The sequence below is a fragment of the Tachysurus fulvidraco genome, chromosome 2, assembly GCF_022655615.1.
Source record: "Tachysurus fulvidraco isolate hzauxx_2018 chromosome 2, HZAU_PFXX_2.0, whole genome shotgun sequence".
NCBI lineage: Eukaryota > Metazoa > Chordata > Actinopteri > Siluriformes > Bagridae > Tachysurus > Tachysurus fulvidraco.
In genome coordinates, this window is record NC_062519.1 from 28234131 (window position 1) to 28248126 (window position 13996).

The following is a 13996-nucleotide window of genomic DNA, read 5'->3' on the forward strand; positions in this document are numbered from 1 at the left end:
AGAGTGTGGTTTGTGCTGACTTTTCTGAGCACCACCATGAGTGACTTAGTGAGGGACGGGCCAGGTGAGGGACGGGCCAGTTGAGGGACGGGCCGGGTGTGGGGCGGGCCGGGTGTGGGGCGGGACTGTTTGACGGACAGGCCGAATGAGGGACGGGCCGAATGAGGGATGGGACTGTGTGACGGACGGGCCGAGTGAGGGATGGGACAGGCCGGACTGTGTGAGGGACTGACTGACTGACTGACTGTGTGGGGGACTGAGGGAGTGACTGTGTGGGGGACTGAATGACTGACTGTGTGGGGGACTGAATGACTGACTGTGTGGGGAATTGAATGACTGACTGTGTGGGGGACTTAGGGAGTGATGGAGTGAGGGAGTGATGGACTAACGGACTGACTGAGTGAGTGAGTGAGTGAGTGAGTGAGTGAGTGAGTGAGTGAGGGAGTGAGTGAGTAGGCTTCACTCAAGTACTATTGTTTAGAGAGTCCTCGGTTGCTAGGGCTTAAGGGGCCATGCAAGCTTGAGCGGGAACACAGCTCAAGCAGAAAGAAGTTTTAAAAGTCAGCAAATGGGAACATGTTAAAGGTCAAGGTAAGATCTGGCTCAGTTTTCAGAGGAGTACAGACGTGTTTGATTTTGTTTAATTAAACTCTTGTCTGTTGCTTATGAGCAGTGCTCTTTTTTGTGAATTTATAAAAGATAAACTGAAATACTACTGCACAGTTTTGGATTAGTTTAAACAAAAATCGGATGGTGTTTGTTGCACTGTGTGAGAATGGACATTAAACCCAACAAATGTGTTTCCCAAGCTGTTGGAGGACTGTGAGTTGTTTAAGAATACTATATGAATATATGAATATGAATAGCTTTTTGTTTGAAGAGAAGCCTTTTTGTTTGATCTGGATAAATCATACATTTATTAGCTAGTCCAGCAGCCCAAGTAGTATCTAATGTAATATAATAACATTTTAACTAGTCAATTAGGCCATTTTCACACTTTGGGTGGATTTTCTCTTTTCTGAAATCTTTGTTGATGACATCTGTGTCCATGACTTTTCTGTGCCTTTTCCATGCATAAAGTAATGCACAACATTAGAGCACAGCTTTTTACACCTTTTCAGCCTGGGATGACCAGTGATGTTTATTTACACTTAACTTTGGATGCGACAGTAATTCAGTGCAAACTACATCATAAATGGTCATTTTTAGGGCCTTGAAAAAATCCTGCAAACTGATATATTTTTACTTGTTATTGTGACGGTTGTGTAGTTTCTAAGCAGAGCTGGTATTCATGTGGTTTAACTTAAGTTTTTATACCACATCCTCAAGCTTAATGAATGTTTCCAGTTCCCATCAGGCCTACAGTGATGATGGTGTTAGGTTTAGATGAACTCTGAGGTTTTCTTTTATGGTCTTTGTGGTAATTATTGTAGTGTCATTCACATCAGGGGGTCTCTTGAGAATGCAGTCAGAGTTTCATCAAAACTGCTAAAGGACACTTTAGGTTCCCGGTTTTTGGGGTTTACTGTTCCTTTTTCTGTGTGTCCTACAGTATAAGCACGATTAATCACTCCAGCAGTTTTGGATAGAACTGTAAAGAGGAATATCGTGACCATGTCAGTGATGTATTTGAGGTAACATTTAGCTTTTTCTTGGTCATTTCGGCTACTCAATTTTGGCTGTTTGTGTTTGATCTGGGCTGTGATCCCAAAAAGCATGATATGATTGGAAATGTGAAACACATTTCCTGGAAGAAAGAATTGTTGACCATGTTACCAGGAGCATGGTGACACATCAGTATCACTGTGATACTAACCTATGACTAATAGGGAATCTTTAATAAACAATGTGCACTTCTGGCAGGAGTGTGAGATTTGTGTATTATGATGAATTGTGTGTTTGTCATGTTGTTTTGGTGCTGATTGGTTTGGTTTCTCTTTGAAGCTAAAGGTCTATTCTAAACCACTCTTGGGGAAATAAATTCATTCAGCATTCTGACTGTTTCCACCTTCCTTGTTCCAGCACACATCCGTGGACGGCTTCCCCGACCCCCCAGCACCTCCGGCTAAGTCGGCGAGCAGGCAGAGTCTGCCGCGATGTCGCAACTCTGTGGCGTCCATCACAGACGACCAGCCTCACATCGGCAACTACAGGCTGCTCAAAACCATCGGCAAGGGCAACTTCGCCAAAGTCAAACTAGCACGCCACATTTTAACAGGGCGTGAGGTAAATCTTTTTTATACAACATCGCATCTATAATCTTCACCATTAAAAAGCAGAATATAGGGCAGTTCAAGAAAAGAGAGCAAAGCAAACAAAGACCAGGGTTTGACAGCAAATCCTCTGTTGGGATTTGGTTATTCAAACTCTTGTATGCAAAAAGTTATTATAAACCAGCCTTTAGAAATGTTTTTATTTATAGACATAAACCTTTCAAATGTAAGGCTTCATCTCCAGTAACAGTAAACCCTGCTCACCCTGCTGTCTCTTTCTGTGTGTGAGAGCCAGTAAACCAAGTAATAATAAACCAAGTTCATATATAGATTTGTCATTATGGTGATGGAAATTGTTTTCTTCATGATTACCTCATTATCTTTACAGAGAAGTCAGACCACTTATCTGTGCTATGCAATACTCTCGCTCTTTCGTAAATCTCTCATGTCTCTTACCAACATGGTCTTGTTTCTATACATTTAAGGAGTCGTTATAAAATTAAATTAAGTTTTCATAATAAATGAAAAAAACAAAGTGTTAAATTCACAGTCCAACATTTAACACATAACATTCCCCATCTGTGAGGAGTCATTTTATTGAGCATTTATGTAAGGTATTTCTGGGATGTAAGCATCATTTTGAGTCTGTTATATTAATAATACTTAAATTCTTGACTGGTATTTGGTCAGTTTCTTCTTTTAAAAAAGAATATTTATTGCACCTGTTGCTAACTGCTGTAAGGTACGTTCACTAAGACACACTTGGAACACGATGCTGCCTTTCTGTAGAATGCACTAGAAGACTCTTCACTTGTTGGCTCTTAATTTAGCCACTGGTGGTGTTGCTTATGATTCAGGATCAATTCCTGTTCATGGAAAAAAAAAACAGACCCATCTCTGCACTCATCACTGCAAGCATCTTTATTCTTGCTCCTCTTGTCTGTAAACTAATAATGTGTCCCAGAAGCCAAAATTACAAATATGATCAAAGTTACTTTTAAACAAATACTGTAGTTTGGTGATTAATCTAATCTACTCGATTATGATTTACTTGACATTAAATTGCCCCTTGGTATGAATGTTTGTGTGTGTGTGTTTGTGTGTGTGTGTGTTTGTGTGTGTGTGTTTGTGTGTGTGTGTGTGTGTGAGTGAGTGAGTGTGTGAGTGAGTGTGTGAGTGAGTGTGTGAGTGAGTGTGTGAGTGAGTGTGTGAGTGAGTGTTTAATGTGTTTTATTTAGTTTTGATGAGTTGTGATGAGTGTGTGCGTGAGTTGTTGAGTGAGTGTGTGATGAGTGTTTGTTTGTTTTAGTTGGTTTTGGGTGAGTTTGTGAAGTTAGTGTGTGGTGATTGTGTGAGTGATTTTGTTGAGTGAGTTTTTATTTAGTGTTTGATTGAGTTTGTTCGTTAGTGTGTGATTTCTTTTTTTTGCTTGTTTTTTTTATTTAGTTTTTTTGAGTGTTTTTTTTTTTCTTGATTTCTTTTTTTTTATGATTTTTTTTTTTTTTCTTGTTTTTTTTTTCTTTATTGTTCTTTATTTTCTAGTATTTGCTTTCGTTTTTTTATTTCTTTATTTTGTTTTATTGTTTCTGTTTTGTGATTTCTTTGCTTTTTTTTATTGTCGTTTCTTGTCTTTTTTTCTTTCGTTTCGTGATTCTATTTATTTTTTGTTCGTTTTTATTGCTTTTGTTTATTTTTATTTTGTTTCTTTAGTTTTTTTCTTTGCTTTCGTTTTTTTATTTCTTCTTTATTGTTTCTTTATGTTCTTTTTGTTATATTTCTTTTTTTTTTCTTTATCTTTCTTTGTCTTTCTTTTTTGTTTTCTTTCTACTTTCTTGTCTTTCTCTATTTCTTTCTGTTATTCTCTTTCTCTTTTCTTTCTCTTTCTGTCTTTCTCTTTATCTCATCATTTTTTTATTTCTCTATTTTGTTTTTTTATCTATTTTTTTTTCTCTATTTGTTTTTTATGCTCTCTTTTTTTTGTTCTATCTTTCTTTTTTTATCTAGCAGTGCGTGTGTGAGAGAGTGCGTGTGTGAGAGAGTGCGTGTGTGAGAGAGTGCGTGTGTGAGAGAGTGCGTGTGTGTGAGAGTGCGTGTGTGTGAGAGAGCGTGTGTGTGAGAGAGCGCGTGTGTGAGAGAGCGCGTGTGTGAGAGAGAGCGTGTGTGAGAGAGAGCGTGTGTGAGAGAGAGCGTGTGTGAGAGAGAGCGTGTGTGAGAGAGCGCGTGTGTGAGAGAGCGCGTGTGTGAGAGAGCGCGTGTGTGAGAGCGCGCGTGTGTGAGAGCGCGCGTGTGTGAGAGCGCGCGTGTGTGAGAGCGCGCGTGTGTGAGAGCGCGCGTGTGTGAGAGCGCGTGTGTGTGAGAGCGCGTGTGTGTGAGCAGCCGTAGGGGTTTGTGCCACTCTTCTGTCTTGTATGTTCTGTACAGATTGATGCCAGGCTGTATAAAACCCTTGTAATGCCCCAGAGTTCTGCTACACTATAACGTTTATTACTGTTGCACGTTAGATTAGTCATGCCGTATCTTAAATTACATCAGCAAGTCTGACCGAGTTACATAACATACTGTTGGAGTGTGTTCATATGTTTATGCAAAAAGCTTAAGTGAGACCTTCACTGCACATGTTTATTACTTGTTAGCTAAATTATTCTCATAGCTTCAGAGTAAAACTGTAAAAAGTGTCAACAATGAATGTCAGACACCAAACATGTCTTTTTGACTGGGCATTTTCCCTGTCTACCTGGGTCTCTTTCTGTCTTGTTGCCTGTCTGTCTGTCTGTCTCTCTGTCTGTTTTCTGATTTCTGCTTAGCTGTGGTAAGCCTACATGATGAATGATGCTAACTAACACTTCCCTTTCTTTCAGGTTGCTGTGAAGATCATTGATAAGACGCAGTTAAACCCCACTAGTTTACAAAAGGTGAGCTATTCTTTTAATCCCATATTCATTGTTTACCCAGCTGTCAGCGTAAACGAAGTTTTCATGTATCATGGCTCACATGAAGTTTGAATCTGAAGTCTGAATCCCAGTAATTTTATCGGCTATAGAGTCCTTAAGAGTCCATTAGTGATCTGTTTATAAAACATTTTAAGGCACGGTTGTCTTAGGAAGCGTGACTAATACAACAACTGTGATAATACACTGTCACAAGCATGTCACTGCTATGTAATGTTCGTTCAGGACGTTGTGCTGTACAGACACATGAAGGACAAAACACGAGTCACATGTTTGAAATTTGCCATGACACGGCTGAATATACCGTATATTGCTGATGCTTCCATGTGGACAATTTAAGTAGCAAGAAAGTGCAATGCGAGAATTTTTCACTTATTATATGTGCCCATGAGATACTATTAATGTGAGAATTCTGTAAGAAGGGCACACCAGGGATCAGTGATCTGCATCCCAACAATGATATCTGGGGCATTTTCACACTGAGGCCTTGTGACACTGACACTAATCCATCACAGACCTTGAAAATAAGGACATTTCTTGAAAACATCAGGTCAAAAAGAAAAGATGCATGTGTTATAATTAGATAGCGGTCGCAAACTAAATGATTCTGCATACATTGTATCAATTGTAAATTCTGCTGGAATATTCAGAGCAGGTCCGTCAGGTCACTGTGCTTCACTGTATAGATTCAGTGGGTGTTTGGTGCTCCAGTTCATGCTGGTGTCCTTGATGATCAGCTGGCAGAGTAAAGCATGTACTAGTGTGACCTTTCACCCAGTTATCAGAGAAGTGCAGTAAATCATAGCAGCACTAACATTTAGGCTAACAATATCATACCATTAGAAATATAATCAAAATCATATCATGTTCAGCAGACAGCATGTTATTATCAGTACACACACTTATACATTTCTGTTTGGGATTGATTGAGTCATTTAGTATCTGCACAATGATTTGGTCAATCACAAGCCAAAGCTCCAGATGTGCAGTTTGTCACGCAGAGTCACACTGCCCCGTTTATTTGAGTAAATTCAAATCACGCTTATGCTGGAGTGGTTACTCAGCGGTTAAGACGCTCTTATCGGAAGGCATTGGGTTCAAATCCCAGCACAGCCAAGCCACTGGCATGACTGGAGGCTCGACATGGAATTCATCTGTCTCCTTCTTTTCTTTTCATAGCGTCATCCAAGCAACCACATGCAATACCACATACTAATATACTGTTTAGTAATAATGAATGCAGTATAGGACTTTGCTGTTAGGACTGGGTAATACGATGATGTAATAGCAATATTAAAATAGAAAAGTTTTTTCGTTACACACTTCGATTTAGCCAGGTTCATAATATATATATATATATTTTTTTTTACTGTTTCAATTTAGACCGTTTCAAACAGAATCCTTAAAATTGTAAACTGTTAATATTTTATCATGTATCCATTTTGTGAAACTGTGTTTTTTTTTATTAAATTTTTTTTTACTTAATATTTGTAATTTTTGTAAAATTTATATTTTATTTTAAATTAACAATGAATTTTCACGGACATTAAATAATATTTATTTTTTAAAAAATTTATTTTATGTATTTTTTTAAAAATATTTAATTAATTAATTATTTATTTAGCTTTGCTGGTTCTGTGGTGCCAAACACGTAAAACCATGAACACACAGATTTGCTCACACAACATTTACAGGGGTTTAAATGAAAAGAATTATATGGTGTGGTTAATCAGCTTGATCAGCTGTAGCACAGAGCACATACATGCACCGTTTAGAAAATTAATTTCAGTTTTTAAATGAGAAGTTCAGCTTATTATTTTTTTATTTCAGTTTTTAATGAGCTTAATGACAGCTAATAACTCATTAGGGTTATTTACAGTCCTGAATTCAGTTTGCAAGTATTCCTGACCCTGTTAGATAACAGCTGATGACCACAGGGTCCAGTATTTTTTTCCACTGTAATCACATAACTTGGTCTTGGCACACATTTTGAGTTCTAGCAATGCCCCATTCTTTCCTTCCTCAGCATCACTGGAAAGTCGCAGACAAATCATTAATGGGTTAAAGTAAGGAACAGAATAAGACAATGGCATACTGCAGACAACATCACAAGCCTGATATTTTCAACTTGCAGTATGAAAATGAGCAGAAATGAAGAACCTCAGTTGTGTTATGTGATCACTCTGATTGGCTTGGATGTTCCACATAAAAACATCCACATCTACATCCAAAGAAGGATCTTTTTTTATCCATCTCGTGCGTTCCTAATAGCAAGCATTCATGATCTGTGTCGTTATTTTGCTGAACCCTTTGTACCCCCTTTGGAACTTCCATGTGTTAGATTATGATCTGTTCCCTAAAGCTAGTTGTGCTAAAATTCCTTCTGGTTCCCATAATCATGTCAGCAAGGACAGAGGCCTGCATTTGTGGATAAGGAGTGGCTCATGAACACAAACCTGAAATGAGAATTCTGCGAGTTATTTTCATATCTCTGCTATATTTTAAGGCTCTGGAAAATTGGAAAATTTCCCAAAATAGCCATCAATAACATGAGCTACGTAATGGATTTTTTGTGCTTGAACCAGTTTTCTGTCTGGGCCCATTTTTTAATGTAACTGAATGATTTAAACCTGCGTATGGTACACCGTTTTATTTTTGTCTTTTATAATGGTCGTTATGATGGCTATATGATTAATGTGTGCATATCCATTGTGTGTGTGTGTGTGATCACTGGAGCGTTCCAGCCCTATCACTCTGATGTTCAATGCCTCATTCTCTGAGGGGATGATTAATGACGTACACACACACACACACACACACACACACACACACACACACACACACACACACACACACACGCTGATATACAGTTCTTGGCCCCATTTCTCACACTGTCATGTCTAAAACAAAATGCAATAAGTTATGAAATGAATCAACCTTCAGTCATCCAAGCTCAACAGTAAACACCACGAATCAAGGTATGAAGGGTTTTAATGCTGGCATTAGTGGGACTCAGTCAAGATACCCAGGACACGGCCATCATGCATGCTCTGTTGTGGTGGACTCTGGAAACAATTAAAAGGTTTAGGTTGACTTCAGGGAATTAAGGAATGCTTTTCTCTAAATGCGTCATTAGCCTGTTTGAAGTTGCGGTGTGCTCACCATATGTTTGCTGAGGGGTGAAAAGACTGACTGATTTGAATTTGTGCACTGTGCATCACAGGATTTATGATGCATCACAACATGGTCTATGCTTTGCAGCATGATTATCACACATCCTTTGAAGAAGGCATGACCCTAAGTTTATATAAAGGTGTGGCAGTCTGTCGGTCTATATGAAGGAGGCGTGGTCTCCATGCCTGTCGGCAGAGGTGGGAAGTAACGGAGTAAAAATACTTCGTTACTGTACTTAAGTACATTTTTCTGGTATCAGTACTTTACTCCACTATTTATTTTTCGGACAACTTTTTACTTTTACTCATTACATTTTTACACAAATATCTGTACTTTTTACTTCTCACATTTTCAAAATGGACTCGTTACTTTTAGTATTATTTCTTCTCATTGAGCGCTGTTTCCAGCCTATCATCCTATCATTGTGCGGTTTTTTCCCCATGTGACTGGTGTACTGTATTATTTACTGGCTATCAGGCATAGACTAAGGATAGCGGAGCTAACAATGAGCAGCACGCCTACAAAAGGAATGGCTAATGTTCATTCAGAGGGAGTCACCGATGTTAAAATAACTAACAACGAGGACATTCCTGAACACACATGGCCATATATGAGGGAGATGTTTGAAATAATCGGCATCAAAAAGGATTCCTGGCGAATGCATTGCGAATTGTGTCAACCAGGGGCGGTTCTAGACCTTTATTAGGGTGGCTTCAGCCCCCTGTCTGTAATCTCAGCCACCCTAAAACTATAAGGATAATTTTTACTTTCATAAATAAACAATACAAATTACGTTAAAATGCAGGACATGTCGTCGATGGGAAAGAAAATTATTTATCAGTTTGATCCAAGAGCGATTTTTTTTTTTACTTTGCTTTTACACGCGTGTTGTAGTCTTTCAAAAGTGCGTCTTCAGCTGTCTGCTTTATTAGAACGGAAAAGCACAGGTACGCGCAGCGTGCACGCGCAGTCAGAGCTGGAGGCGTTTATCTATAACGTTAATCGGCGGAAAAGACGCAAAGACAGCAACCAAAAGCAGTGAAATTTCACTATTCTTATTACCAGAGTTGTCATATAATATAAAACTCTTCCTGTTTTAAATTCTCACTGAGGGCTAAGCCCCCCTAAAGATGAAATCCTAGAACCGCCCCTGGTGTCAACCCAAAAAACACGAAGTGCTTAATTTAATTAACATTAATTTTGTCATTTGTAAAACAACACAATAATTTTGAGTTGTTTTCAAGGACAGAGCTGGAATCTCCCTACAGTTTGGGATATGGCCTTGGTGATACACTTGGTATACATTATATTTCCAAAAGTATTGGGTCACCTGACCTTTCCTGCTATATGTGGTTGTGTTCTGATCTCATCCCTACTGAACAACTTTGGGATGAATGTGAACGCTGACTCCACCCTACCTCACCTACATCAGTGCCTGCCTTTCGTAACAATCTTGTGGCTGATGAACACAAATATCCATCAGCACACTCCAAAATTACACACACACACACTTATGTATGTGTGTATATATATCTTACACGTATGTATGTGTGTATATATATGTGTGTGTATATATATATATGTATATATATATATACACATACATGTATGTATGGTACGTACGTATGGTACGCACGTACGTACGGGTACGTACGAGCCCATACTTCTTTACTTTAACTTGAGTAAAAGAGTGTAGTCACTACTTCGACTGTTACTGGAGTCTTTTAAAAAATGAGTATCTGTACTTCTACTTGATTGTAAAGGATGTACTTTTGCCACCTCTGCCTGTTGGTCTATAATGAAGAGGTGTGGCCTCTGTGTCTGTCGGTCTATATGAAGAAGGCGTGGTCTCTGTGCCTGTTGGTCTATGTGAAGGAGGTGTGGCCTCTGTGCCTGTTGGTCTATGTGAAGGAGGTGTGGCCTCTGTGCCTGTTGGTCTATGTGAAGGAGGTGTGGCCTCTGTGCCTGTTGGTCTATGTGAAGGAGGTGTGGCCTCTTTCTCTGTCTGTCTATATGGAGGAGGTGTGGTCTCTGTGCCTGTTGGTCTATACGAAGGATGTGTGGCCTCTTTCTCTGTCTATATGAAGGAGGTGTGGTCTCTGTCTGTCGGTCTATATGAAGGTGTGGTCTCTTTGTCTGTCTGTCTATAGGAAGGAGGTGTGGCCTCTGTGCCTGCTAGCTTTGAGTGATGTGTGTTCTCAGCTCTTTCATTTATGTAAATTGAAACTGATGTGTTTGCACGACTGAGAACTGTGTCATTGTGCATGGATCAGCTTTAAATCTGTTGAATCATTGTTCTTTAATCATGTCTTTCATGCAACTTGTTAATCACGTTTCAAGATGTTCATACTATTGTTTCTGGAGAGCTACACACTGCTAATCTGCAGAATACAAGAATGTCTGGTGAGGTTTAGGCTGCATGAGATGATCTCAAACAAAAGCAGTGTCAATGAACACACTATCGAGAGTTATATTCTAGTCTGCTACAGACTGGTATGCTGTTGCGTCACTGTGGTCGAGTTTAGAAATATCTTTCTAAAAATAGCTGCTTGGATTTCTCCATCAATCCATGCAGCACCAAGCAGACAAATGTGTTTTATTTTCCACCTAACTGTTGTCCTTATCATGTTTACTCATATAAAGGAGACCTCTCATAAGAAAGAGACACATTCCTATCAAGAGCTAGAGGTCCAAATCGAAATACCAATCATGTTTTAGATATTCCAAATCATGAGAGAGTAAATAATCTCAAATAAAATTAGCATATTCAAATTCAGCAGATGTAAAAACTGTTCAGAGAGACAGTCATTATCATCATTAATACACTCTTATTAGGTAATCTCAACCCATTAACTTTTTTTTCATTGTGGAATTGAATTGTCCCAATGCTCTTACACAGAATAATTAGCATTTTAAGCAGATTTAGGTGAGTGATGTGTGTTCTTATGGACTAACATATTCTCTAAAGCCATGATCCAACATAGAGCTGCTGATGCAGCTGCAATGGGTTGAAAATTCAGAGTTGTATCTGAAGACCAAAATGTTTGTCTGACACCTTTGTCACATGATAAATTGATCTGCCAGTGTGTATTGTTGGAGTTTGGTCATCTGCCGTTGATGGAGTTGAAGGAACACTCCCCTTCTTATTGACCATTTGTTGCCCCCGACTTGTTCTCAGCCATTCGTTCTCTCCAGCTAGATGTCTCTTTTTAGGTGATGTTGGGCCTGTGGTGGTTTCGACAAGCTCTCTTAAAAAATCATCAGATTTAAAACTAGTCTCCTACAATCTATTACTTGACAATTTATTGTGTCCCGAAAGCCGAGCACATGAGAATAAAGTACAGATGATGAGAAATATATGTACTGTTCATACTGTACAGTCACTGCTTATCCTATCGTACCAGAGCAAAAGACCAGACTAGTGTTTACTGATTCGATGAACAGGCAAGACATTCATTTACTGTCATTCACAGAAAAAAGCCTTCTCTTGCCCTGGGTCTAAAAAGGCGGTCTGTTTTAGCCTTTTGAATTGCAAGTCTGTTTGTCTTTGTGGTTAACATTTTACACTGCAGAGGAAACCGGTGCATGTGGTTCACATCCTACCTTTATTGTAAGCTGCTCTGTATCTCTCTATCTCTGACGACCCTAAATCTGACGCAATGAGATGGGACATTTTACATTTGCATATATTCACTTGGCATGTGTCATTATTCAAAGCATGTACCAACGAGGGAGAATCAAATCCCAACATAAAGCTGTTAACAAAGTGCACAATATTTGGTGGAAGAAAAGAATGATTAAACTCTAAAACTAGAGAAAAAAAATTTTTTGGTGGTGGGAAACTGGAGATAACAGAATAAATTCAAGCAGGCATAGGGGACCAGGTACAGAAACTCCACTCAGATGTTAATTGTAGATGTTAAAGCATTACGATTATTACTGTGTGAAATTCACTGCATGGTTCAGTATGTTTTTACATGTTGCTGTTTTTTCCCTGAAATTGCCATTGTATCATTTAGTTGGTAGTAAAAAAAAAAAAACTTTAAAAGAGCTTGTTTTTTTTTTCCTCAACAGCTTTTTCGTGAAGTAAGGATTATGAAGATACTGAATCACCCTAATATAGGTAAGATTGTTTATTTATTGTGTGTGTTTTTAATAGCTTTGCCTTTGTCATGCATCCACTCAAAATAGGCCACAATTAAGAATAAAAAAAATTATTTACACCCAATCGTGAAACCCACGAGTTCCTTCTGGTCCAAACTGTTACCATCAAAAGTCATAATTAGCTGAACCTGTGTGCAGTTAGTGTCACATTATTTTAATATAAACACACAGCGTCATTGAGACCATTTAAAAACAGTATAGAATATTGCACAGAATGTAGAACCATGATTCTGCCTGAAGGAAGAGACATCCACTTACATTTAGTGACTGGGCATTAATCAGAGAAGCAACCGTGAGGCCAAACGGCACCTGTTATGAGCTGAAGTTATTCTCGCTTCAGATGGGAGAAGCTGTTCATAGGACAGCCATAACCAGGCACTCCAGTGAGTAGTACGCTGCATGAAATCCAGTTTGGAGTCGGTATGTTGGGGAATCATGGCAAAATGTTTGTGCTCTGATTTAATCCAAAATTGAGCTTTTTTTGCTTTACACACAGAGCTGGGTTTGAGTGCTAGACAGGGGCAGTGGTGGCTCAACTGGTTAAGGCTCTGGGTTGTTGATTGGAGGATCAGGTTTCAAGGCCCAGCACAGCCAAGCTGCCACTGCTGGGCTCTTGGGCAAGGCCCTCAACCCCTCCCTGCTCCAGGGGCACTGTATCATAGCCGGTCTAGGCTTCTAGATGCTGTTGCTAGTATTCTGAGCATGTGTGTGTGCATGCCTACATGCACGTGTGTGTCTTTGAGTTAGCCACAGCCCAGCAAGAGGTCTCTGAATTACCCTCATAAAACCCCCTCAGAGCCTGTGATGAGATTATAAAGACCCAGATCCTGAGAGCATTTAGCTGTTGCTGTATCTTTTATTTCCTCTTTTATGTTTTTTCCTCTCCTCGCCTGGGCATGCCCTCTTATACTGTATATTTTTCATTTACTCCTTTTTTTCACATTCTTTTTTTTTTTTAAATCCAGCCTTCTCCATCTCCAGCCTCGCAACATATCTCTCCTCTGATTATTGTGGGTCTCTTGAGGAACAGGGCTTGTTTTCCTGCTCTCCTCCTCAGCTCACTTTCCTTTATAATGCTGCATGTTTTCCTTTCTCAGTCTCTCTCTCTCTCTCTTAGGATTGTGTTCCTAACAGAGAAGTATTGTGGTGGTGTGATGACCGGTAGTGAGGCACCATTTCAGCAGTTTTGTCTTCAGGCCAAGCTTGGCCTCTTTACTATTGATTGTGATGACGGGACATCTTTGTGTCTCCCACGTGTTCTTTTTTGCCGACCAGCCCAGGAGACTGTGTGTGCATGTGTGTGTTTGACTCTCTCTTTGGCTAAAACTGAGCTTACTTGAGCTGTAAATAAACACCTCTGTCTCACAGACAGCTTTTATACCTTTGATATATTTTGTAACGGCTCGTGTCTACAAAGGTGTTGTCTTTCATCCTTCCCTCTTTATCTCAGGGACGTGGTCACATGGGTGGCACATAATAGCAGCTGCCATCATAATT

At 39.4% G+C, this 13996-nt stretch overlaps 1 protein-coding gene across 4 annotated transcripts in view; it reads left to right on the forward strand.

Annotated features, from left to right (window-relative positions):
- Positions 1-13996, forward strand: part of mark1 (MAP/microtubule affinity-regulating kinase 1) — a 37962-nt gene that overhangs the window by 10819 nt on the left and 13147 nt on the right. For all 4 annotated transcript variants that reach the window (XM_027169882.2, XM_027169884.2, XM_027169883.2 and 1 more), the window contains exons 2-4: positions 2023-2226; positions 5072-5125; positions 12410-12458. In XM_027169882.2, the coding sequence (XP_027025683.2) occupies positions 2023-2226; positions 5072-5125; positions 12410-12458 (307 nt within the window). The remainder of the gene's footprint in view (positions 1-2022; positions 2227-5071; positions 5126-12409; positions 12459-13996) is intronic.